The 25257-nt window shown below is 39.2% G+C and overlaps 1 protein-coding gene across 1 annotated transcript in view; it reads right to left on the bottom strand.

Annotated features, from left to right (window-relative positions):
• LAMA2 (laminin subunit alpha 2) overlaps nucleotides 1-25257 on the bottom strand; it is a 340783-nt gene that overhangs the window by 89138 nt on the left and 226388 nt on the right. The window contains exons 33-36 of the mRNA XM_077812149.1: nucleotides 17854-17996; nucleotides 17224-17322; nucleotides 7172-7283; nucleotides 38-200 (exon numbers count right to left, since the gene is read on the bottom strand). Coding sequence (XP_077668275.1) covers nucleotides 38-200; nucleotides 7172-7283; nucleotides 17224-17322; nucleotides 17854-17996 — 517 coding nt within the window. The remainder of the gene's footprint in view (nucleotides 1-37; nucleotides 201-7171; nucleotides 7284-17223; nucleotides 17323-17853; nucleotides 17997-25257) is intronic.

Genomic DNA, 25257 nt, shown 5'->3' with positions numbered 1-25257 from the left:
CTCAGGGGAGGTTGAAGCTTGTGGCCCTTCTACTTACTCTAACTCATCTTGGGCTGCCCTTTCTTGCACATTCAACTTTCTTCTTCTCAGTTCTCTCATCATTCTATCAATATCACTCTGCAGAGCCTGAAGGCTTTTCTCCAGGGTCTTGTCTTGGATTCGGAGCGTCTCATTCAGTTTTACAGCATTTTCATTTACAGCTGCAGATTTGGGGGCAAAACACACATATAGGAAATAAGTAAATAAAAGTGACGCAGAGACTTTCAGCATCCGCACATCATCACCATCACCAAGGGAAATGCAATTTGCAATGGGTATTCCTGCTGTGAAATATAAAAGGCAGTGAATCCAACAATCAGTAACAAACGAGAAAATGTTATATGTTCCATCAAATCCTTTATTGTATTTCACTTTCAGGCACAGTAATTAAAGTAAGGAAGCTTTATATCTAAAGTAAGAAATATATATAGAAAATAGGTACCAAACCCTGGAAACGTCAGGTGATTTCCTGAGTTACCCAGGAAAGAATTTTCTGTAGTATCTGGCTGATGAATCTTGCGCATATGCTCAGGGTTTAGCTGATCGCCATATTTGGGGTCGGGAAGGAATTTTCCTCCAGGGCAGATTGGAAGAGGCCCTGGAGGTTTTTCGCCTTCCTCTGTAGCATGGGGCACGGGTCACTTGCTGGAGGATTCTCTGCTCCTTGAAGTCTTTAAACTACGATCTGAGGACTTCAATAGCACAGATATAGGTGTGAGGTTTTTTGCAGGAGTGATGGGTGAAATTCTGTGGCCTGCATTGTGCAGGAGGTCAGACTAGATGATCATGATGGTCCCTTCTGACCTAAATATCTATGAATCTATAATTTGGGACATTGAGCAGGGAGTGAGGGGGTGGGGCAAGAATGGAATGAAAAAGTGAAACGTAAATGAGTTTTAGAGGACGGTTTACTGTTTTTAAAATTCAAGTTTACTAACGATAAGAAGAATAAATGATGGAGATCCCCCTCTGAAAATGGAGAGCAAATGAGCACTGGTAAGAGAGCGCAAGCTTATGTGTTTATACACAGAAACACAGAAGGAGAGAAGGGGAAAAAAGGCAAAGACTGCACAGTGGTGTGTATAAAAGTTTATGGGCATGTGTTCAAGATGGCTGAATTACTCATAAATGCCAAAGCCACTATGCAGGGCATCTCATTCTAGTACTGATAAAATATTTATGCCATAACACTCCATGGTATATTCCGAATATACTGTGAATAAAATTTTCTAAAACATCTATATGACTTAGATGCTTAGAAGCCCCATTTTCAGAAATAATTTAGGCATTCTGGAGCAAAAGTTCCACTGACTTTCAATGCAAAGTGCCTTAGAATATGTCTACACTGCAGTCAGAGGTGTGACTGCAACATGGGCAGACGTACCTTAGCTAGCTCTCATCTAAAAGTAACAATAGCAGTGAAGCTGCAGTAGCAAGGGCTGTACAAGCCTGTCTAGGACCTCGGGTCTGTACTCTAGTGGCTAGCCCATGTTGTTGCAGCTTCAGTGATATTGTTGTTTGAGTTAGCTCTTTCAAAGCTAGCTCAGGTATGTCTACTTGTGCTGCCGTCATACCTGGGATTGCAGTGAAGACCTACCCTCAGTCTCTGTTGAAACTGGGACATAATCACTTTTGAAATTTTAATCCTGCACCTTTAACAAAAAAGCATCAAAAGCTATTTCACAATTCATCAGAGAATTTTTAGTGATGTAAGTGTCATTGTTTTTTGTATTCCTTAAGCCCTAATCCTGCAAAGAACCCTGCTACGTGGGCAGACCCTTCCAGCTATGTGGAGCCTCAGTGACTTGAATGATACTCCATGCAGGCACAAGGGAATGCACACACAGAGATCACTGCAGGACTAGGCCCCGTTAGTTGTTATTAGCCCAACTGTATAGGTCTGAGCATATAACCAATTATATGAACTTTAGGGCACACTGCAAAGATTCTTTATTTGCTAGGTCTGTAGGGAAGGATGGGATTTGGGTGTGATATGGTATATATTTTGTTGTTTTAAATTTCTGGCTGGTTAATTTAAAGTTGGTGCATGTGATGGGCAGGAGAGGAGGCATGGGCTTTGCTGTGCTACTTATTCCTTGTAAGGACTGTTATTTTAAAAATATGTTCAGGGCATCCAAGGATGTGGATAGGCACCTGATTTTAATTTTTTTAATGGAAAGAAAAAGATAATTTAGGAATTCACTAAGATTTACCTAAAATAGAAATTACTGGACATAAGTTATATCTCACACCTAGAAGCAAATGCTGTTTATCCAACTGTAAAGAAGACAATATGCACATCCTAGTCATGCTGAGTTGCAAGTTATCAGACTATAATGATGCTACTGCTCTGGGGCTGGATATTCCATCTATGAACTCCAATGAGTGTATTTTGGTGAAATTCAAAATTTGAGGAGAAAAAAAAACATTTTACTGGCACATTTTGTTGTGGGTTTTAAAGATGGTTGTGTATAACTACTCACAGGCTTGGAAAGCAAGAAGTAGTCCAGTAGAAATGGGTTAGTGAACATAGTGCAGATGAAGGAAAGATAAACAGCAAAAGCCATATATTCTATATTTATCACCATCACAACAGACAATATTACATTAGACAGAATATGTACTTTTCCTACTTAAGCATATATTTTATGTATTAAATATTTTGAGTTATCTGACAAACGTTCTGTTCTCATGCCAGACAAGGTGAGTGTCTGCTGGTGCACATGGTAGTAAGGCTTTGTATAAATGCCAGTTCATGAACTCTCTTTGTATAAATCAATACATAGAAATGGGAATTTCACTTGAGGCAGACAGGTAGCATCTTGTCAGTAGGATGGGTCAAAACTATGAAAGAAAACAAAGCACTTCTTGAACTATCCTGCCATAAGTCTGCAACAGTACATATTTACTTAATAGAATCATTGCAGTGTTTTATTCCTAGTTATTATCCTCTGCCTGTTTTGTTTATATGAATGCTTTTGTTAAGAGAGCACCCTGCCATAATGGAATGTTCCCCTTAGAGGAAAGTTACTGCTAACTCCTCAATAGTCAATCAGGAATCTTCAAGGTTGTGAGAACTTCATGAGATCAGACATTTAAGCGCAGCTCCATGGAGGTAATTAGGCACCTAACCGTCAGACTTAGGCTCCACTGAAATCCGCAAAACTCCCGCTCAGCTGCTGCCTACCCCTCTAGGTGCCCAAACTCACTTGGTGCCTACTTTTTTGCAGTAGAACTTCCCTTGGAGCCTCGGTTTCTGCCTCTGGGCATGTGCACTGCTGCTTTCCTCGAGGTGTCCTGGCACTTACCTCCCACCTAAGCCCCAGAGAGAGCCACAAACTGAAGGAAAACAGGTGTTCAGGCACTTAACATGCATGTGAGACCCAGTCTGACCAAGTACCATTCAAAACTCTGGGTGGGGGTCCCCATCTTATAACTTTTAGCCCAGTAGTTAGGGATATGGGAGACCCTTGTTCCATTCCCCCCTCTGCTCGATAGGGAGAAAGGATTTTAAAAGGCTCACAGACAGATACGCTAGCTGCCAGGCTAAAGAGTCACTCACTCTCACCTTCTCTGGTCCAACGGCTCTTCAGGTATTTATCCACCAGCAGCAGTTTTGTGTGGAGTGAGGCAGGCACATCAATCATTCTTACAAGAAACAATTTAGGATCCTAAGCTGTCTGACTCCTGGAAAGAGGTTCCCGGCTGTGGATCACTAGCAGCCCTTGGATATGGCGAATCGGGGTGACCGTTCAGGGTCCTGCACTTTGGGGGGCACCGTTGGCTAGTATGATTGGCCGGCGCGGTCAGTCCCAGAAGTGATGGGTCGGTCCCAGAAGTGACGAATTCAACACTTCTGCCCTGGGCCCCACACCCTGCTAGGGACAGCCCTGACTAGCAGAGACAGGCATCTCTCTGCCAGTCTGGACTTAGTTGCCAACTCTATGATAGGGGTGGGGCTTAAGATACACCCCTCTCATCAATATCTCCCATTGGCTAGCTTAGGTGGCTCCCTGCCTAACATGCTGGCTTTTATGGATCACATTCTAAGGCACATATTTCTCCTCATTAATTATATGGGAAGCCTAGGTGCCCAACTCAGGCTTTGTGGATCAGAGTGCTGTTCCTGCAATTTCCTAGGTGGATAAAATCAGGCATTGTGAAGCTTAGAGTTGGAATACCTAAGTCCTTCTGTGGATCCTGGCCTTAGTACCTAACATCTGCCAGGTTTGCATAGATGTACTTGTGGGCAAAACTTGCCCTTAAGTGTGATTCACAATGTTGGTTAACCCTGGATGTCGATTGGCTGGTAAAGAAGCGATGATTTATAATGAAAGTGGTGCCAGAAGCACATTTTCATCTGTTCTTAAAATACTGACTTGGCTACTGGTCAAACACATGGATTTTAAAATTAGTCTCTAAACTTCTAAGATATTATGTGTATTTGCTTCAACCCCATCAAAATCTTCTAATTCTATAAAAAGAAAAGGAGTACTTGTGGCACCTTAGAGACTAAAAAATTTATTTGAGCATAAGCTTTCGTGAACTACAGCTCACTTCATCGGATGCATTCCTCAGTGGGATCAGAGGCTAATGGCCTGTAGAAAGTGGTGTTGGAGAGCTGCCTACCAGCCTCTTGTTCATATTCTGACCTATTCATGATGACGACAGCCCCTCCTTTGTCAGCCTTTTTGATTATGATGTCAGAGTTGTTTCTGAGGCTGTGGATGGCATTGTGTTCTGCACGGCTGAGGTTGTGGGGCAAGTGATGCTGCTTTTCCACAATTTCAGCCCTGGCACGTCAGCGGAAGCACTCTATGTAGAAGTCCAGTCTGTTGTTTCGACCTTCAGGAGGAGTCCACCCAGAATCATTCTTTTTGTGTTGGTAGGAAGGTCTCTAGGGGTTAGTATGCTGTTCAGAGGTGTGTTGGAAATATTCCTTGAGTCAGAGACATCGAAGATAGGATTTTCGGTCACCACAGAACTGTATCATGTTCATGGGGGTGGAGGGGCAGAAAGAGAAGCCCTGAAATAGGACAGATTCTTCTGCTGGGCGAAGAGTATAAGTGGATAGATTAACAATATTGCTGGGTGGGTTAAGGGAACCACTGTTGTGGCCCCTTGTGGCATGCAGTAGTTTAGATAGTTTAGTGTCCTTTTTCTTTTGTAGAGAAGTAAAGTGTGTGTTGTAAATGGCTTGTCTAGTTTTTGTAAAGTCCAGCCACGAGGAAGTTTGTGTGGAAGGTTGGTATTTTATGAAAGTATCCAGTTTTGAGAGCTCATACTTAATCTTTCCCTGTTTGCTGTAGAGGATGTTGATCAGGTGGTTCCGCAGTTTCTTTGAGAGCATGTGGCACAATCTGTCAGCATAGTCTGTGTGGTATGTAGATTGTAATGGATTTTTTACCTTCAGTCCTTTTTGGTATGATGTCCATCTGTTTGCATTTGGAAAGGGAGATGATGTCTGTCTGTATCTGTATGAGTTTTTTCATAAAGTTGATAGATTTCCACTCCATATGGCTAAATTCAGTGCCTTGCATAATGACAGGTTTCAGAGTAACAGCCGTGTTAGTCTGTATTCGCAAAAAGAACAGGAGTACTTGTGGCACCTTAGAGACGAACAAATTTATTTGAGCATAAGTTTTCGTGAGCTACAGCTCACTTCATTGGAATGGATTTGATGAAGTGAGCTGTAGCTCGTGAAAGCTTATGCTCAAATAAATTTGTTAGTCTGTAAGGTGCTTCAAGTACTCCTTTTCTTTTTGCGGATACAGACTAACACGGCTGCTACTCTGAAACTTTTTAATTCTATGTTACCAGTTTTCCCTGGAAACCTGCTGGAAGCATCTTCTGTGATGGTTCCAAACATTGGACACAAACTTTGTGGAGCAACAGGTTTGGCTTGTCATCCTTCAAACTCACTTTTGTCTGAGAGCAAGGAGTCTTCACTTTTGTAGCCATGTTGGTCCCAGGATATTAGGGACACAAGGCAGGTGAGGAAATATCTTTTATCGGACCAACCTCAGTTGGTGAAAGAGACAAGCTTGTCTCTTTCACCAACAGAAGTTGGGCCAATAAAAGATATTTCCTCACCCACCTTGAGTGCAAGGAGCTCAGCTTCATTCTATTTAAATCCACTTTGAAAACTGCAGCTCTTTTCATGTTTTTTTAACACTTACTTGTTTTATGTCAGGGTTGCAAGATCAAAAGATATTTTAAATAACTGATGAGTTCTACCAGGTGGAGCACATTGGGATGCATGTCATGAAAGTCAATATAAAATTAATCTATAGTATAGTCTGGTGACAAAAATGAGTATTTTTTTTTAAATGGATAGGCTATATTCTGCTGTAAGTAACACCCCTGCAACCCCACTGAAAACAATGAGGGGTAGTAAAAGTCTAATAGGAGAGCTGAATGCGGCCCAATATTTCTCAAATTAAACTGCAGTTAATTATAAGAAGCCATGTTTTTCAAGTGTGTTTACCTTTCTCTTATTTTATAGCTTTGTAGAGTATTTAGGTTTTGCTTCCCAAAGCTGGCTGCTATCTTTCTGCTCATGATTCTCAACTGCATTTATAGGTGCAGAGAATCAAGTTCTTGGAGAAGAACTGGCTCAATGCCACTATTCATGGCTAGGACTCACTTGCAAATTCCAAACAGCAGATGTTCATTAGCAGCAAGTAGTAATGTATTTTTGAAGTCATTCTGAGAAATTAAGATGTAGCCTCAATGCACCAAGTGAAATGATAAAATTATAAGAGGCTTTTTTGTTCCGTCCAAATGAATTTTTTTTAACTGCCTTCAAAATAAACAGCTAAGCAGAAGGCACCCATTAGTTATGTAATCATAATAGCTGTTCTTCAAGAACTGGAACATTCCTGAAGGAACACTTCCAATTTCTTGCTCGTCTGTGCTTATAATTACCAATCCACTAACGGTTGTTATGAACTGCACCCTGTCGATTACAGAAGTCTGCAGATAGTTGGCTGGAGTTCCTTAGCCTGACTCTTAAATCACAGGATGTCTACCAGCTAATGCTCTCTCTTTCTCCCTCTCTCTCATTGTCTCTTTCCCTACTTCCTTTCAATTTCCATGAGGAGCAACTGCCATAGTTTTCTTTTTCCAATACCTTCTGCAGCCTGGAGCGTGTCCTTAATGAACTGTCCAAGAGACTGGGCTCTGTCATTACTCCTCTCAGCAGCCTGCCCGGTTTGTTCTCCATCTGCCGTCACCTTGGTAGCCTAGTGATCCAAATTGAGGAAAAGTATAATTAATGGACATGACAAGACTGCACCAGGAGATATTCCAACTGGCTGAATCCACTTGCAAATCTTTCCTCGGGCAAAAGGCAAATCGATGAATTATTGATCAGATGTACGAGAAATGACACACACTGCTCAAGTACACAATTACATTTTATTTCCTCTTCCATTAAATGGAAATTGGAGGGCTTTATTTTTGGTTCTTGGAAATGCTAGTTGTGTGGAACAGCACACAAAGGGACTCAAGTTGAGAACATTCTTTGAATGTGTTTAAAGGAATATTGTTCAAAAGCTTTTAATGGATATTTCAGGGCGTACTTCCACTAGTTTCACTATGTGATTGATTTCCTGATGACAGAGTGCAGTATACACAGCACTCCCTACCTGGTACCTCCCCTGAGGTGTTTTTGAAGAAGACATGGCCTGTCTCAGTAAGTTAGTAGAATTTTAAATCAATACATTAATTAACTGGAGGAAGAAAGAAAAAGAGAAAGAAAAGGAAGAAGAATTACTCTTTCATTCATTTTGCTTAAAATCTTTTGTATATAACATTTTCAAGTGATCAATACAGTTTTGACTACGACTACCTTCATGATTTATAGTTTTAATGAATCACAACAGATCAGGATGGAGATGAACATCAAACACAAGTCTGACAAAGCACTAGTCAGAAAAAAAAACCATCCAAATACATTCATATTTATTTTTAAATTCAAAAATCCCTATTTATAATACACCTACATTCATCATACGATATCTGACCATTTCTTGCAAACATTTCATATACTGAGTGCAAACACTATTTCATGGAGGAAAATAAGCTGTTTGTGTAGGAATGTGATTGCCCAGAAGGAACATCCCAAGCAACAGGGCAACATGCTCTCTCCAGTTCCTGGGAAAGGGTTGAAAGATCTACATGACCTGGAGCAAGCTTACATTTTATCTGGCTACAGCTATGCAAATCCTGTTCTCAGTTATGAACAAGCATTGCAATAATCTAGTCCAGGGAAATTAATGACACTTTAAAACTCTGAGTCTTGTCCAAGCTGGCTGTGTGTGAATCCTTACTTATCACACTAGATCTTGCCCAATCCCTAAATCTGCTCAGGAAAACTGAATACTTGTTACTGCACAGAAATGGCTTTAAAAATCCAAGAAGTACAATAATGTATAGTACTTAAAGCATAAATGGCCAAACTTGTCCTTGAAATAAAATCCATGGATGATTTTGGTCTATTATACTGACCTGCTTCACAGTAATTACAACATAGGTAATTTACATTAAAAATGGTTGAGGTGAGAAGCATCAGTCTTACACTGACCATTAAAAGACCATGGGCTCGTCACTTCTATGCAAGTTATGCCTGTGTTACTGGATGATCAAACCTTTAAAATGTGCCTGAGAGGCAGAACTTGCTGGGTAAATTATACAGGGCATCCAGTACAGGTGATTGGTGGATGTACCTGGTGTTGATGGACCACTGGTCTAATCCAGGATGGCATTTCTGATGTCATTTTATTCCTCATGTATTTGAGAATTGTCCTATTATTTATCGTCACATCTTCTGCAATCATCCTTTTATTCTCTGCCTTTGATTTTCCTAGAATATTTTACATGCACTTCACTTTGTTCTATAATATTCTTGTCCTTCACTACAAATGATGTTTTATAACTTGCATATACCTTTCTTATCCTTGATTACTTTTTTCACATTCACATTAATTCAGATTGGCCTTTTTTAACTCTCACTATTTATGGCTGTATGCCATGTATTATATTTTGGCGCAAATTAATCTGTCTTTGAACAGTTTCCATTTCCCCTCTGTGACCATTCCCTTAACTCTTTAAATGCATTCAGCTCCACTGAATGCTTCTTGTATTCAACCATAATTTGCTCTACCGGAAAATAAATTTTTCACTTTATTTTTTTCTCTTTTTTGGACTAACTTCAACTCTACAAACCAAATTAAATAACCGATAGCATCACTCAGACGCTGTCTCACCATAACATAGACAATCAGGGGTCACTCTTTGTTAGTAAAGTGCCAACTATTTGTCATGTATTGAGTTCATTAGAATTCCCCATATCTACGGGGCAGGCTTCAACTGAAGAAAACACTGCTAATATTGAAAGTTACATCTCAAACTCCTTTCTGAGAAACTACCAAAGCCAGCCAGATAAGAACTAGAGGAAGGTGGTAGAGTGACATCCATGAATGAGTTTTTAAACAGGGTTGCGGGGGCTTCAAAAGTTACAGAATTTTAGACACAGGGTAAACCCTTTGGGATAACAAGGATCTATCCCAGGGAAATTCAGGAAGAGGGAATGTTTTTAAGTCCTGCAGTCCTACAAGTATCTTGTGTGGCTAGGGTTCACAGGTGGCACACATCCATACAGATATAATCTTTATTCTCCACTGCATTTGGATTCCTTTCTGCCAAATCTGAAATCCACACAAATATTACCATCTGTGCTCAGCCCTACTTCTCCCTCTGTGCAATAGAATCTCCTAATAACATCTGCTCTGACTGAAGGGACTCATACTATGGTGCTGCTTCCATCCGCTGCATGCCACCAGGGGAATAGCTCTACCAAGAGCTTCTACCAAACACATGCTTTAGGTGGAGTGAACATGCAACACAGACATATATTTGGCTAATTCAGGTGGGCTGCACAGAGGCAGGGTTTGGCCCCCCTTCAAGTACCTCCTGCTGTCTACAGCCAACGTTGCCTCGGCCACCTACTTTTCCAGATCCAGTAACAGGGTTTTCTTAGTCGTCGCGGCTGTCATTGATGGATATAGGGACGTCCTGATTTGCAGGGTAAGGTGTGGGTGAAGAGGTTTTCTGACTCTGTCTGGGAAGCTCAGCCCTTACAGTTGCAGTCCCCAATACACCACCTTAGTCTCAGGGCATGGCTACGCTTGCCGATGTAGAGCACTTTGAGTTTAACCCGCCTTCGGAGAGCGCAGTAGGGAAAGCGCTGCCGTCTGTCCACACTGACAGCTGCAAGCACACTGGCACAGCCACATTTGCGGCACTTGCAGTGGCGTTGGGAGTGGTGCATTATGGGCAGCTATCCCAGCATGCAAGTAGCTGCAATGTGTTTTTCAAATGGGGGGGTGGGGTGGGGTGGAGAGTGACAGGGAGTATGTTGTGTGTATGTGGGGGGAGAGAGAGTGGGTTTTTGGGGGGCTGAGAGCATGTCAGTATGCTGTCTTGTAAATTCAGACAGCAACAGACACCCCTTAGCCCCCTCTCTCACACATAGCATTCCACAGTAATGGTTGCTTTGTCTCGGAGCAGATAAGCAGCCGGCCCTCAGAAACGGAGCTTTCAAAGGGCATTTCCGCATTCCTGCAGCCAATTCCAAACAATGACAAGAGTGGCCACTTGATTTAAGGGGATTATGGGACATTTCCGGAGGCTGATCAGAGCGCAGTAAAGCAACACCTCGTTCACACTGGCGCCGCGGTGCTCCAGCAAGGGCGAAACAAACATTATTCCACTTACCAAGGTGGAATACCAGCAGCGCTGTAGCTGCGGAGTCAGAGCGCTCTACGTGCCTTTCCAGTGTGGATGGGTAGTGAGCTAGTGCACCCAGGGCTCCTTTACTGTGCTGTAACTCACAAGTGTAGCCAAGCCCTCCATGAGGGTGGACTGTAAGAAACGAGTGAATGGAAATGTGAGTGAGGGAGAATAAAGTTAAATGGAAAGCCAGAAGGGGAGAAAAAAATGAGCTGATGGAAAGGGAAGAATGAAGCAAGCACCTGCAAGCTAATGAGGTGTGAATGTGAAGGTGAATGAATTGGCAATGAATATGAATGTAGATGAATGAGGGAGTATGGATGGAGGAGAAGACAGCAGGGAGAGATAGGAGGATGGCAGCCACTCTGGAGGGGAGGAAAGAGTGGATGAGAAGTTGTTCTGACTGACCGAACACAATGAAGGGGTTGCAGAAGGTTAAATACTGTGTTCTCCTGACCTTTACATTAAATGTATGGCAATTTTCTTCATGAACCCCTAATCTAGAAAATATCATTTCCCCTGCTTGCAGTTATAAGAGTCCTCTTCTATTTAAGGTCTGTGATGCCTAAGAGCTTATAATTTGTATTAAAAGATGAAAATAAAGAGATAATGAATGAGCCTGCTTTACATTACTATTTGGAGTACACACACACTCCCTCTCTTCAGGTACATGCACACCTGTGCACACACACACACAAACACACACACTGTAATTCTGAAGGGATTTACAAAATAATATACTTATATAAAATGTACACAGGCAATAGCCAAAACCACTATCTTAAAGTGGCTTAAAACTACAACACAGGACTCTCTTTAGGGAAGGAGTCTAAAATTACATGGAACTTTTAAAATTTCAGGGGAATACTCAGCAGCTGATGTTAGCAATACAACTCTCAGTGTCATCTGTGTGTGTTAATTAATGTCCAGAGCAGCAATTCAACTACTTTGCTGAATATCGTCTCTCCAGGTCTGCCAGTCCTATATATTAATGTTCCATCAAATACTTGAACTTCAGCACTTCTGATATCAATTCCCCTTCTTAGAGTTCTCGACCATTAGGTGGCACACTTTATATTATTTTCCTTTCAGACTCTCTCTCTGATGACCTAACAATATTCCAATCTCTGCACTGAAGCTCTAATCTGAAATAAAAGCTTTCCTAATAAAAGGAATAACTAGCACATAGAATTGACATCCAGAGATCCTCAGCTCCCCAAAATAAAAAAGTGTTTTAAAAATTATTTGATTTATCGCTGTAAATGCCATTGCCATTTTGATAGCCCCACTGATTGACTCTTTGTGATAACTAGATTTGATTTTAAATCAGAAATTTCTCTGTCTTGCTGTGCAATTCTTAAGTGGAAACTGAAACAACTCACAGTGCTGTATAGCAGCTCTATAGCACAGTGCTCTATAGCAGTGGTTTTCAACCTACAGCCTGCTTGCAGCCCAATCAGCACACAGCTGCAGCCCATGCGACATCCTGAGGGCCATACAAGTAGTATATATATTGTGTGGATGCAGTCCACATGAGACATAGAGAGCTGCATATGTGGCCCACAATGGTAAACTGAGAACCACTGTTGTACAGCCAAATGAGAAATGAACTACCACAACAAACAGATCATTTGTATATTTAAAACAGGAAAACCAAAATGCAGAAATTGCAAAACTTTTTCTATAATATGTCTGAGACCTCCTGGGCACTTTGCAACTCCATCACAAATGCTGAGTGAACCTGTGGTACCCGTGTGTGAGAGGCAATCCTACAAACACATGTTTATTATTTCTCTGAAATATTCAGGCCCAGGGGATTTGAAAGAGAAAATTATGCTTTTGAGGGACTGATAAAAAATGAGGAGTCTTTGTGGCACCTTAGAAACTAACACATTTATTTGGGCATAAGCTTTCGTGAGCTATAACCCACTTCATCAGATGCATGGAGTGGAAAATACAGTAGGCAGGTATAAATACACAGCACATGAATAGCTGGGAGTTGCCTTACAGAGTGGGGGGTCAGTGCTAATGAGGCCAATTCAATTAGGGTGGATGTGGCCATTTCCAATATTTGACAAGAAGGGGTGAGTATCAACAGAGGGAAAATTATTTTTTGTAGTGACCCAGCCACTGCCAGTCTTTATTCAGGCCTAATTTGATGGTGTCAAGTTTGCAAATTAATTCCAGTTCCGCAGTTTCTTGTTGAAGTCTGGTTCTGAAGGTTTTTTGTTGAAGAATTGCCACTTTTAAGTCAGTTATTGAGTGTCCAGGGAGATTGAAGTGCTCTCCTACTGGTTTTTGAATGTTTTTTGAATGTTACAATTCTTGATGTCTGATTTGTGTACATTTATTCGTTTGCGTTGAGACTGTTCAATTTGTCCAATGTACACGGCAGAGGGGCATTGCTGGCACATGATGGCATATATTACATGTATTTATACCTGCCTACTGTATTTTCCACTCCATGAATCTGATGAAGTGGGTTATAGCCCACGAAAGCTTATGCCCAAATAAATTTGTTAGTTTCTAAGGTGCCACAAGGACTCCTCGTTGTTTTTGCTGATACAGACTAACACGACTCTGAAAAGGGACTCATGGACTCCGAGCCCAAAAGGGACCACTGTGATCAGATAGTCTGACCTCCTGTATAACACAGGCCGTAGAACTTCCCCAAAATAATTCCTAGAGCAGATCTTTTAGAAAAACATCCAATCTTGATTTTAAAATTGTCACTGATGGAGATTCCATCACAGTAACCCTTGGTAACTTCTTCCAATGGTTAATTGCTCCCATTTAAAATGTGCACCTTATTTCCTGTCTGCATTTGTCTAGTTTCAACTTCCAAGCCCTTGGATCATGTTATGCCTTTCTTTGCTAGACCGATGAGCCCAATATTACATATTTGTTCTCCATGTAGGTGCTTATAGACTGTAATCAAACCTATACACTTCCAACAGTGGTCATGCTAGTGCCAAATACAGAAGTAAAGTAACTTCTTTACTGCTACTCGAAATTCTCCTCTTTATGAATCTCCTGATCGTGTTAGTTTTTTTGGCTACTGTGTCACACTGGGAGCTCATGTTCAGCTCCACCACAACCACCATGTCTTTCTCAGAGTCACTGCTTCCCATGATACAGTCCCCCATGCTGTAAGTATGGCCTACACTCTTTATCCCTAGATGTATACATTTAGCCATATTAAAACACATATTTTTGCTTGCACCCCATAATACAAAGTGATCCAGATCGCTGTGAATCAGTGACCTACTCTCTTCATTATTTAACAATCCCCCAACTTTTGTGTCATCTTCAAATGTTATCAATGATGATTTTATGTTTTCTTCCAAGTCACTGATAAAAATGTTAAATACTGTATGGCCCAGAACTGATCCTCACAGGACCCCACACAAGCTTGATGATGATTCCCCATTTACAATTATACCTGGACACCTGTCATAAGAACATAAGAACGGCCATACTGGGTCAGACCAAAGGTTCATCCAGCCCAGTATCCTGTCTACCGACAGTGGCCAGTGTAATGATCAGTGATCTCTCTCCTGCCATCCATATCCACCCTCTGACAAACAGAGGCTAGGGACACCATTCCTTACCCATCTTGGCTAATAGCCATTAATGGACTTTGCCTCCATGAATTTATCCAGTTCTCTTTTAAACCCTGTTATAGTCCTAGCCTTCACAACCTCCTCAGGCAAGGAGTTCAACAGGTTGACTGTGTGCTGTGTGAAGAACTTCCTTTTATTTGTTTTAAACCTGCTGCCCATTAATTTCATTTGGTGGCCCCTAGTTCTTATATTATGGAACAAGTAAATGACTTTTCCTTATTCACTTTCTACACACCACTCATGATTTTATATACCTCTATCATATCCTCCCTTAGTCTTCTCTTTTCCACGCTGAAAAGTCCTAGCCTCTTTAATCTCTCCTCATATGGGACCCGTTCCAAACCCCGAATCATTTTAGTTGCCCTTTTCTGAACCTTTTCTAATGCCAGTATATCTTTTTTGAGATGAGGGGACCACATCTGTACGCAGTATTCAAGATGTGGGTGTACCATGGATTTATATAAGGGCAATAAGATATTCTCTGTCTTATTCTCTATCCCTTTTGAAATGATTCCTAACATCCTGTTTGCTTTTTTGACTGCCACTGCACACTGCGTGGACATCTTCAGAGAATTATCCACGATGAATCCAAGATCTTTCTCCTGATTTGTTGTAGCTAAATTAGCCCCCACCATATTGTATGTATAACTGGGGTTATTTTATCCCATGTGCATTACTTTACATTTATCCACATTAAATTTCATTTGCCATTTTGTTGCCCAATCATTTAGTTTTGTGAGATCTTTTTGAAGTTCTTCACATTCTGCTTTGGTCTTAACTATCTTGAGCAGTTTAGTATCATCTGCAAACTTTGCCCCTTCACTGTTTACTCCTTTCTCCAGATCATTTATGAATAGGTTGAATAGGATTGGTCCTAGGACTGACCCTTGGGGGAACACCACTAGTTACCCCTCTCCATTCTGAAAATTTACCATTTATTCCTACCCTTTGTTCCCTGTCTTTTAACCAGTTCTCAATCCATGAAAGGATCTTCCCTCTTATCCCATGACAACTTAATTTATGTAAGAGCCTTTGGTGAGGGACCTTGTCAAAGGCTTTCTGGAAATCTAAGTACACTATGTCCACTGGATCCCCCTTGTCCACATGTTTGTTGACCCCTTCAAAGAACTCTAATAGGTTAGTAAGACATGATCTCCTTTTACAGAAACCATGTTGACTTTTGGGCAACAATTTATGTTCTTCTATGTGTCTGACAATTTTATTCTTTACTATTGTTTCAACTAATTTGCCCAGTACTGACGTTAGACTTACCGGTCTGTAATTGCCAGGATCACCTCTAGAGCCCTTTTTAAATATTGGCGTTACATTAACTATCTTCCAGTCATTATTTTGAATCCATCTGCTGTGTACCATGTTAATTTTATATCATTCTAGTTTTTTAATCAAAATGTTATGCAGTACCAGTTCAAATGCCTTACAAAAGTCTAAGGATATTACGTCAACACTATTATCTTTATCAATCAAACTTGTGATCTCATCAAAAAAAGATATCAGGTTAGTTTGAACTGGAACTGTTTTTCATGAATTCATGTTGATTTGCATTAATTACATTATCCTCCTTTAATTCTTTATTAAGTGAATCCCATATGAGCCGCTCCATTATCTTGTCTAGGATTGATATCAAGCTGACGAGCCTATAATTACCCATGTCATCCCATTTACCCTTTTTAAAAATTGGCACAACATTAGCTTTCTTCCAGTATTGCAGAATTTCCCCAGTGCTCCAAGACTTATTGAAAATCAACATTAAAGGTCCAGTGAAAAATTCTGTCTGTTCTTTTAAAACTCTTGGATGCAAGTTATCTGGACCTGCTGCTTTAAAAATATCTAACTTTAGTATAATCTGTTTAATATCCTCCAGAGATACTAGTGGAATAGGAAGAATGTTATCATCACAATAAGACTATATCATCTCTCTTCCCCCCAAATACATAACTGAAATATTTATTGACCATTTCTCCATTTCTGGATTATGATAGATAATTCTACCATTTCCATCTAGTAATGGACCAAATTCCATTGTCAGGATTCCTTTTGTGCCTAATATATTTTAAAAACTCCTTCTTATTGTCCCTAACTCTGCTGGCCATAGGTTTCTCCTTTTGTCCCTTCCCTTTGCGTCCCTTATCAATTTCTTACAATTCCTAAGTTCTGATTTATATTCATTATCATCAACCTCCCCTTCCTTCCATTTATTATGTGTGTTACATGTTACATGATTCTACTAATGCAGAAACCCCAAGACTGTTCAAGAGGCAACACTTCAGTGCAGGGGGAAATGACAGAAATCTACTGACTCACTTGCTGAAGGCCTCTGTTACCCAAAAATGGGCTCCAGCCACAGGAGTCACTGTGGTAATCTGGAGGCTTAGCCACTGTTGGTTTTGTAAAATAACTCCTAGCAGCAACCCTTGTGAGACTTGTTCATATTTGCCACAATAATGGCTCTCTTTCCTTTAGCACTATCTTTTTCAAATCTGTTCATTCTTGAATGCTGAGTACCTGCTTCTGCTTACATTATATGTTTATGTGAAAAGAACACATCTGAACATACTGGCCCCCCAAAAAAGAGGATGTCGGGGAGGCATGGGGAGTGATTTGAAACTGGCACTTTGGGAGTGAAAGGTGATTTATAATTCAGCCATTCATTCACATTTAATTCATCTTCAAAAAGAATTTAGTCTGTCACTTAGAAGCATCCCTTTAAGCTAACCCCTAGCTTTACCTCAGAATGCTACAGACTTACCCTTGTCAGTAACTCGTCCATCTCTGTCACGAGGGTATCCAGGTTTTTTTGTGCCAACTGAAGGAGTCTCTCTGGTGCTCGCTGAGGTGATAGCAAATGCTGGGGAAAAAAATCCATTTCATGGATTTCAGGTCTTCAGAAATAATGGAGGGAAGAAACATCAAAGCTTTCTTCTCAGTGCAGATGTATCTCCTTTTTTGACACTAATGACTAATGTCACACCCATCCAAACCTGTTTACTCAGAGGTCCTGACAGCTTTAAATCTTTTAATATAGGATATAAAATATATGCATGTGGTAGAGTATACAGTGCACTGACTACAATGTAACTGATCTACGGACTGTTAACAAGAATATTTATTTTTACTAGAATTTCATTTCATTTTCTCTGTGCCTGCCATATATTTCCTTCCATCCAAGTGAACAAACAAATTACCACTGCATGATTTACTTATTATCATGAGTCAAAATACATAATTGTAATAACTATTTACCAACTGTGACAAGTTTGAAGTAATTAAACCTTTCATTTGTCTTTTTCCCTACTTCTAGCTGTGGTTATGTGTACAGGCAAATATATAGGTGTCTGTACTGAATCCTTGGATTGATGTAGGTGTGCTGTGCATATACCTTTAATTCCTGTGTCGTGTTCTCAAATCCATACAGCATTTTATATGGAGGAGGCAACGGGCCACTGAGGTTGACACTCAAAGTCATCTGGTTTAGTCGATCCAAGTCACTTAGAAGGAGTCCTATGCACTCATCATCACAAACTGTGGGAAGGACAGCGATAGTAAAGCATATTTATTCCTGCTAAGCATTTAAGGCAGATGTTTGAGCCAAAAATCTTTTACAGCACACTTACAATTCTGTGAAAGATAATTCCACCAATCTCAGATAATTAAACCCAACAAATGTATGGAACTAGAAAAAAACATGGAAACAATAGGTAGGGAATATTGCCTAGAACTTGATAATGGGACAGTATGATATAAAACCTATAGAGCTAAATTAGTAGACTTACCTGGGATAAAGAGGGAAAAAATTAACATTAAACGTTATAGACTAGCCTGTACAAAATCCTAATTTAGGTGAGCAATTTAGAGGAAGTCTGGAGAAAGCAGGCAGATAATTCAGCAATCTAAAGAGCACTTAAAAAAAAAGAACTATGGATTGTCCTGCCATGTATTTGAATAGATGCAAACCTCTTGTATTCATGTCATTTATGCACTTTATAGTCACACCACACATAGCAGCACGGCCAAGCAAGTTAAACTGTAATGCAGATCGCAAAAAGGTCAGTATGAAAATGCTGATCACTTCCCCTTATTTAGTGCTTTCCTCTACTTCATTTCATTATTCAGATTATAATTTATTTGACTGTTGTGTACTGCATATGCCTTAAAGGCATTTGAATCTTTTCTCCCCAGTACTTTATCATCCATTAAAAGAAGCTCACATAACCTTATCGTCTAATATTATTCACCCTGAAGACAGAAAATTATTCACCCTGTAAACAGAAAATTATGGGTATGTCTCTCTCTGAGTATGAGTCTCTCATCATCATGCACAAACATGTTACATAGGTTCAGTAAAGCTATACAGCATTTCGGAAGGTGGAGTAATTGTGAAACAATGAATACACTGGGGATGCTAAGAGACACAGAGGGCTGTGCCTAAAATTTTACAAGGATGTAATTATCTCACTCAACAACATCCTTTTAAGCTGCCTAATGGCTAGGAAACCATTAAGCAAAATGTGCATCTTTGTAAAAATAGGATGTATGGTAGATGATTTTCAATGCAGAATGACAGTTTCATCTGAAATCTATTGTTCCGTGTAGATTAAATCTCCTCTGCTTTTCATAATGTTCAGTCACAGTCATCAGAATGTTCCTTCATTCTAAATCAGGTGAGGACAGTTGAATTGTGAAGTGGGGGGCTGGTCCAATTGTGGATGGAGAAAGAAGAATGGATACTGGTTTAATACACCAAGGAGCTACTTGGAGAGGTGTGAGAGAAAATGGATGTCGGTTTAGTGCAGTGAGAAGTAGGTAGGCTAGCCACACTGGAAGGAGGATAGATGTTATTTGAAGAGTTCCTCTATTCATTTAATTCTTCCCCCTAAGTCTCAATATTTTGTTGCTTGAGATGAAGTGCATTATAATTATTCTAGTGAAAGCCCTTATATTCTGGTTTTTGCCTGTATATCAAAAAGACTTTTACTGGCCCACCTCTTGTCATCTGTGTGTTTAGAGAGAGAAAACATATTTCCATAAGCTAAAGGCAAGTTTTACGGCAAGCTGTGTGTTTTATATACCAACATCTGTCTCCTAATTGGTCAAGAAGACACACAGATCTGAAAGCCATTTTGGAGGGTGTAAATGCATTGTCTAAGAGAAATACAGTGTGCTTTTAAAGCAGGGGAATTTTTTAGGTATATTTTATTTTATTCTGTATTTATTATATTCTGTATATTACATAAAACAATAAGAAATTTCTAGTTGCCCTCAATATTTTTGAAGTGACTGGAAATTAAAATGGGCTGCAAGTTAAAACCAAACAATTTACCGTAACAGGAAAAATTTGAATAGCTTATAAAAACATGAAGTATTCTCAGTGAACAAACAACTGTCATTTGATAAGTTTTCTCTGAGCAAGTGATATGAATTAACACCTCTTGGTTGACAATCAGGCTGAAAAGATGAACTGCATCAAGTCAGGACCACAGCTGAAGAGAAAAGACAGTTACTCCAATACACAGTCTGAATGTACTGGAGCAATAGCAAATATTTCAAGAGTATGAATATATTTTATATGACTAAATGTTTCCAAAACTTTATCTATAAAACTGTCAGCATAAATCTCTGTCTAATATTAACAAATGCAACTTTAAATTCAGATCATTATAGCAGTGCACATGTGTGAGGGGCAAATCATGCCACTATTACAATCTTTTCAGCTGGCAATTAATACAAAATATTGTATTTTCAGTTTTCACCACAATCTCTCATGCATAAATATTCTGACCTATCTCCTAGTGAAAAGCATCTCAGAAAGCATGTATGTCAAAGAAAAATGGTTTCACAAACACTGACCTCATAATAAATGATACTTCAAGATATACATGTTTTACAGACATCTACCCTCTTACCTATTTTAAGTAAAAAAAAGCCAAAGATAATGATAATGGAATCAGATTTTTTTTCAATACACACGGATCAGAGTATAGTTGAAAGGCTCTCCAACAAGTCTTCCTTTTTCTGGAATTCCTTTGTATGGCTGAAAGATCTCACAATATCTCTCATTTTCCTCTGTTTATTTTCCCTTTCTTAACTTTCAAGCCCTCATATTACATGGAATTTCCATTACAAAAATACCCACATGGAATATTCTAATAATGATCCAAAACACTGTAGTAAAACCACTGTAAGCTCTAGTGTTTTGAATCATTATTATACAACAATATAGTATCTTTTAAAGTTTTTTTCTGGATGAGTAGGGCAGAGATGGATTAATTCCTGAGGTGATCAATGCTGATACTTTTTTGTAAAAGTGAATGCTCCAGAGCAAGACAAACCATTCCTCCCTTCCGTCAGTGTCTGGGAGCATAATTTTGTTCTTAGTACTACAAATACCTCAATCCTAATATACCACTCTTCCTAAGCGTGCAGAAAGCGCATTCACATCAGTGTCAGTTCTGCATGACAACAGAGAGCAAAATATTATGGCTGAAATTGGTGTTGTGTAACTGAACCCAGAATTTTGTCTTAAATATTGTCATCACCATTAAAGTGCCAACACATCATATTACCCAGAGTTATTTCCCAGCTTAAGTATAAGGGAAATCCATGGAATCTCTGATATCACTATATGGTAACCTATGATAATTATTGACTTTTTATGTTGACTACTATCTATTCCTCTTTCTTTAATCTCAGGGGCTGCCAGTCAAAAAAGTGGTTGAGTGAACCTGGAATCAATCCCAAGTGTCTTTCTTGATTGTGCAGAACACTTACTAAACTAACCAATCTTATATCATTTCCTCCCCTTTTTCATCAGGGAAAAAGAAGTGAAATCCTGGTTTCATTTAATGTATTTGGAGTTTTGCCATTAACCTCATTGGAGGCAGGATTTCACCTGTGATCTCTATGTCTCCAAATTTTGCCAAAACTCAGACCCAGATCTGGATCAAAATTGTACGGCTCAGGTTCACTTCTGTTCTCCACTGTTCGTAATCCCCCATTTGTTGCAGATGGCTGAAAATCAGAAGCTAGCAAGATTTAAACATGCAGAGGCTGGTGCAGTGGTTCTCAAACTTTTTGCCTTCATAACCCCATTTTCAGACTTATTGCTTCGTGCTACCCCAGAAAGCATGGAGGATGGTATTTTGCTCTACAAAATGGTGTCCTCTGCACAGCATGACTTCACATGAACCATACATGCGAAGTCACACAGCATGGAGTCTGCCATTTTGTACAGAAAAAAGGCATCCTGCACACACAGAATTGCAATCTCACCTGCTGATGATGCTACCCCATTTGGGGTTCTGATACATAGTTTGGGAACTGCTAGGCTGATGGCAGGACATTCGCTCAAATTTTCTCTCTCCAATAATAGAGTGCAGGTTTCTTGACTGCATGGCGTAGTGCAATGTCCATCTCTTTTCACAGGGTTAAATTAAATAAACAAAATTTTGTATTTTTTTAATATATATATTTCCCAGCTTCTCTATTTGTCTTATATTTTTTCCCTTTCCCTTTTATTTTCACCCTTTCATTTAAGTCCTTGCTTGCACATTAGTACCATGTTGGCAGCATATATTTGAGGAGAAGGATTTGTTGTTTAAATATTGCTGCAGATCTCAAAATATTGTGACTAAACTTTTACAGATGAGTCTGAATTGTACATATAATTGATCCCCTGAAAAGTGCTCAATAATAGGTGAATTATTATTTTATTATTTATTATGGGTATTACAGCAAAGCCTACAAGCTCTTATCAGGATCGGGGCCAATCAGGATTGTGCTAGCCACTGTGCAAACACACAGAAAATCTTCGTCCCTGTCCAGGTGAGTTTACAATCTAAGACCCTAATTCTCCAATGACTCTCTCATGATTTTATGCACTCTGGGCAGACCAGCTGAAGTCTCTAGAATTACTCACAGAGCATAAAGTTAAGCATGTGTAAGTCTTTGCAGAATCAGGATCTAATTTAAGATGAGATGCAACAGACTATAGACTTGATCCAAATCCGATTGAAATGAATGGAAATATTTTCATTGACTTCAGTAGGCTTTGGTTCAAACCATATTGAAGAAGAAAGAGGGAGGGAGGACAAGTGTGAGAACATTGGAAACTCTGAGTTACATATTGTGGCCATGTGCAGAATTTTAAGTTTTTATGCCCAAAACCATCTAATGCAGGTGAAGGGGCAGAGAGCGGAAAAAGGACAACCCCTATGCACTGAATTACTCTTGGGCATAAAGGATTGTGGCCATCCCTTTTTAACTCCGACAGAGAAGCACATATTTCTGAAATACAGTTGTAACTATCAAAAGGTCAACATTTACACCCCAATACTTGAGATACCACAACTAATGTCTATTACAAGTAGGATATTGTGTTGCCTGTATCTCTGACACCAGGCTGTGGTAGCTAGTGGTCAATGGTGACATTTATAGTGGTGAAAACTGCATAGATATTTATATTATTTAACATCATAGGCGTGCCTAAGCAGAGTAAATTATTACAAATTAAAACTAATATCTGTGAGTAATTAGAGAAAATCTGGGGGAAATTTTTTGTATTTGAAATTAAACAATTTGTTCCCTGCATCATTAAAAATAAGCTCTGTTGCTAATTTTCTTATTGGTTATGAAGGCTATAGTTTGCTTGAACAAAAAGGGGAAAATAAGACATTAGAACTGGACTACATAAGAGCACAGATTTCAAGGATCATGTATATTAATCAGTGTGGAGGCCTCCTCAGCATGACCCTGAGCATACAAACTCTTCACTCCCTGGAATTTTTGAAAATCTGATGGCTTCATTTGGAACCAATCAATTGGGGGCAATGATATAAATGCCAAAATTACTTATTTAAAAATAAAGAAATAGATTAGAATTAATTCAGAGGCATATTAGGCTATTTTGAGTATTGAACTTCTCAGAAGAAATTTATTTTTGGCTATAATTTTTCTCATCACTGCTCTAGCTGCTCATCAGACTAGACCTAACATTGTTCTGTTCTGGGAGTGTAATAAGGAGGTTTATTCCATGTGTCTACTCTATCCACATGTAATTATCTTTCTGTTATTATCTAACTGTAAACAAATTCTTCCCTTTGTACAACAACTGTATGTTTTTAAAAAATCCCCCTTTTTCCATTCTGCCTGTGGCTCTCTAAAATATAATTATTACAAAACAATACTGACAAAAATGCCACCTACTAAGCAACAAAAATGATGTTTTGAAATAGTTGCTCGACAAGATGATGCTATACTGTAAATAAAAAAAAATTATGTTCAGTCAAAAATATGATTATTTAAATCCAAATGCACACCTCTCTGGTGGTGGGTTTTTTTTTTGCCTAGTCACTTTAAATTGTCCCACCATTAAGATGTTTAGTATAAAAGAGACCTTTAATATAAATGTTACATTTAAATAATGTTACATTGTAATAGATTGGTTAAAAGTTTACTTTTAATAGGATTTCAATTTGTATTCCTTAACTTTTATGTGTTATTTTTAAATATAGTACTGCCATTTAAAGAACACTTCCAAAAAATTAATTAGTAGAAATCATTTGGTATTAAATATCCAAAATCAATGGACAAATATTAAATATGACAGACCAAAATGTTAATAGTTTAACAAGACTATGCTTTAAATTTATATTACTTACATGTGTGTGTATGTATGTTTGCATTAAGCTAGACCATTTTAAAACCATCTAATAATCTAGGACTTTACATCACAATTCTTGCAATTACCACCAATGCACCAATATTTAAAATGAAATTATTGAAAGGAACAAAAATATCCAGGCGAATACTCATATATCATTTGTTTGAAAGATTGCAGGTATGTAATATTCCTTATGGGGCATTCATTTGCTCCATTTTAGTCACTATTAGTCACTTAATCAATATTATTATGGTTTTATTACAGTTGAAAGTGGTTAGCCATAAGGTTTTTATTGCGTTTTCTGGAAAAAAAAAGTCTTATACACTCAAGCTGAATGATAACAACATAAAGAGGCCAAATCCTCAGCTGCATCAGAGTGAATCTTGGCACAGCTATGGGCTTGGGGAGGTGGGCAAAGCCTCAGTGCTTCTCTAAATGATGCCTCTCTGCAATGGCTCTTGGTGGGCCCTTTGACAGCTGGAGTGCAACATTGTATCACCAACACTCCTTGTGTCTGTTATGACCCTAGAATGCCCTTGATGGGCTAGGAGGGGGAAGCATATAGTTGGCTATGTTGGCCTTAGGCTACCTGGGGTTTCCACTATGGTAGGGGAGTCCCTAGTCTGCCACTGGAGCAGGCAGACCTGTGGAAATAGGGAGTAGAGTGATACCTGGTTTATATTATTTAATACTAGTCTCCTCTGGTGCACAGCTAGGAATAATATGGGCCACATATTAAAACATATTAGAGAAAATACCTCTATTTGTGCATTTGCAACTTGGCACTTCCACATGCAATGTTGAGCACTTTCACTTGTGTGTGCAAATGCTAAAACCCATTTGTACATGCAAACTCAGTACTAATGTTGTTTTGTATATATGCAAGTTATTTGCATGCACACAAAAATACAAGCTGAGTTGAGGCTGCACTGACAATTTTGGCTATATTACTAATAAGTAATACAATAACCATAGACTTATTTTCCTTAATGTTGCACTCATACTGTGAATTGTATTTTACAAATTATCATTGACTTCACTGGGAGTTTTGGGTGCTCAGCACATCTGAAAATCAGGCCTCTTCCATTTAGGTACCTGCCTATGGCTTTAGATGGCTTACTTTAG

This window comes from Eretmochelys imbricata, chromosome 3, assembly GCF_965152235.1.
Source record: "Eretmochelys imbricata isolate rEreImb1 chromosome 3, rEreImb1.hap1, whole genome shotgun sequence".
NCBI lineage: Eukaryota > Metazoa > Chordata > Testudines > Cheloniidae > Eretmochelys > Eretmochelys imbricata.
Note: the sequence above shows the minus strand (reverse complement) of the source record. Positions and strands in the feature narration are given on the sequence as shown.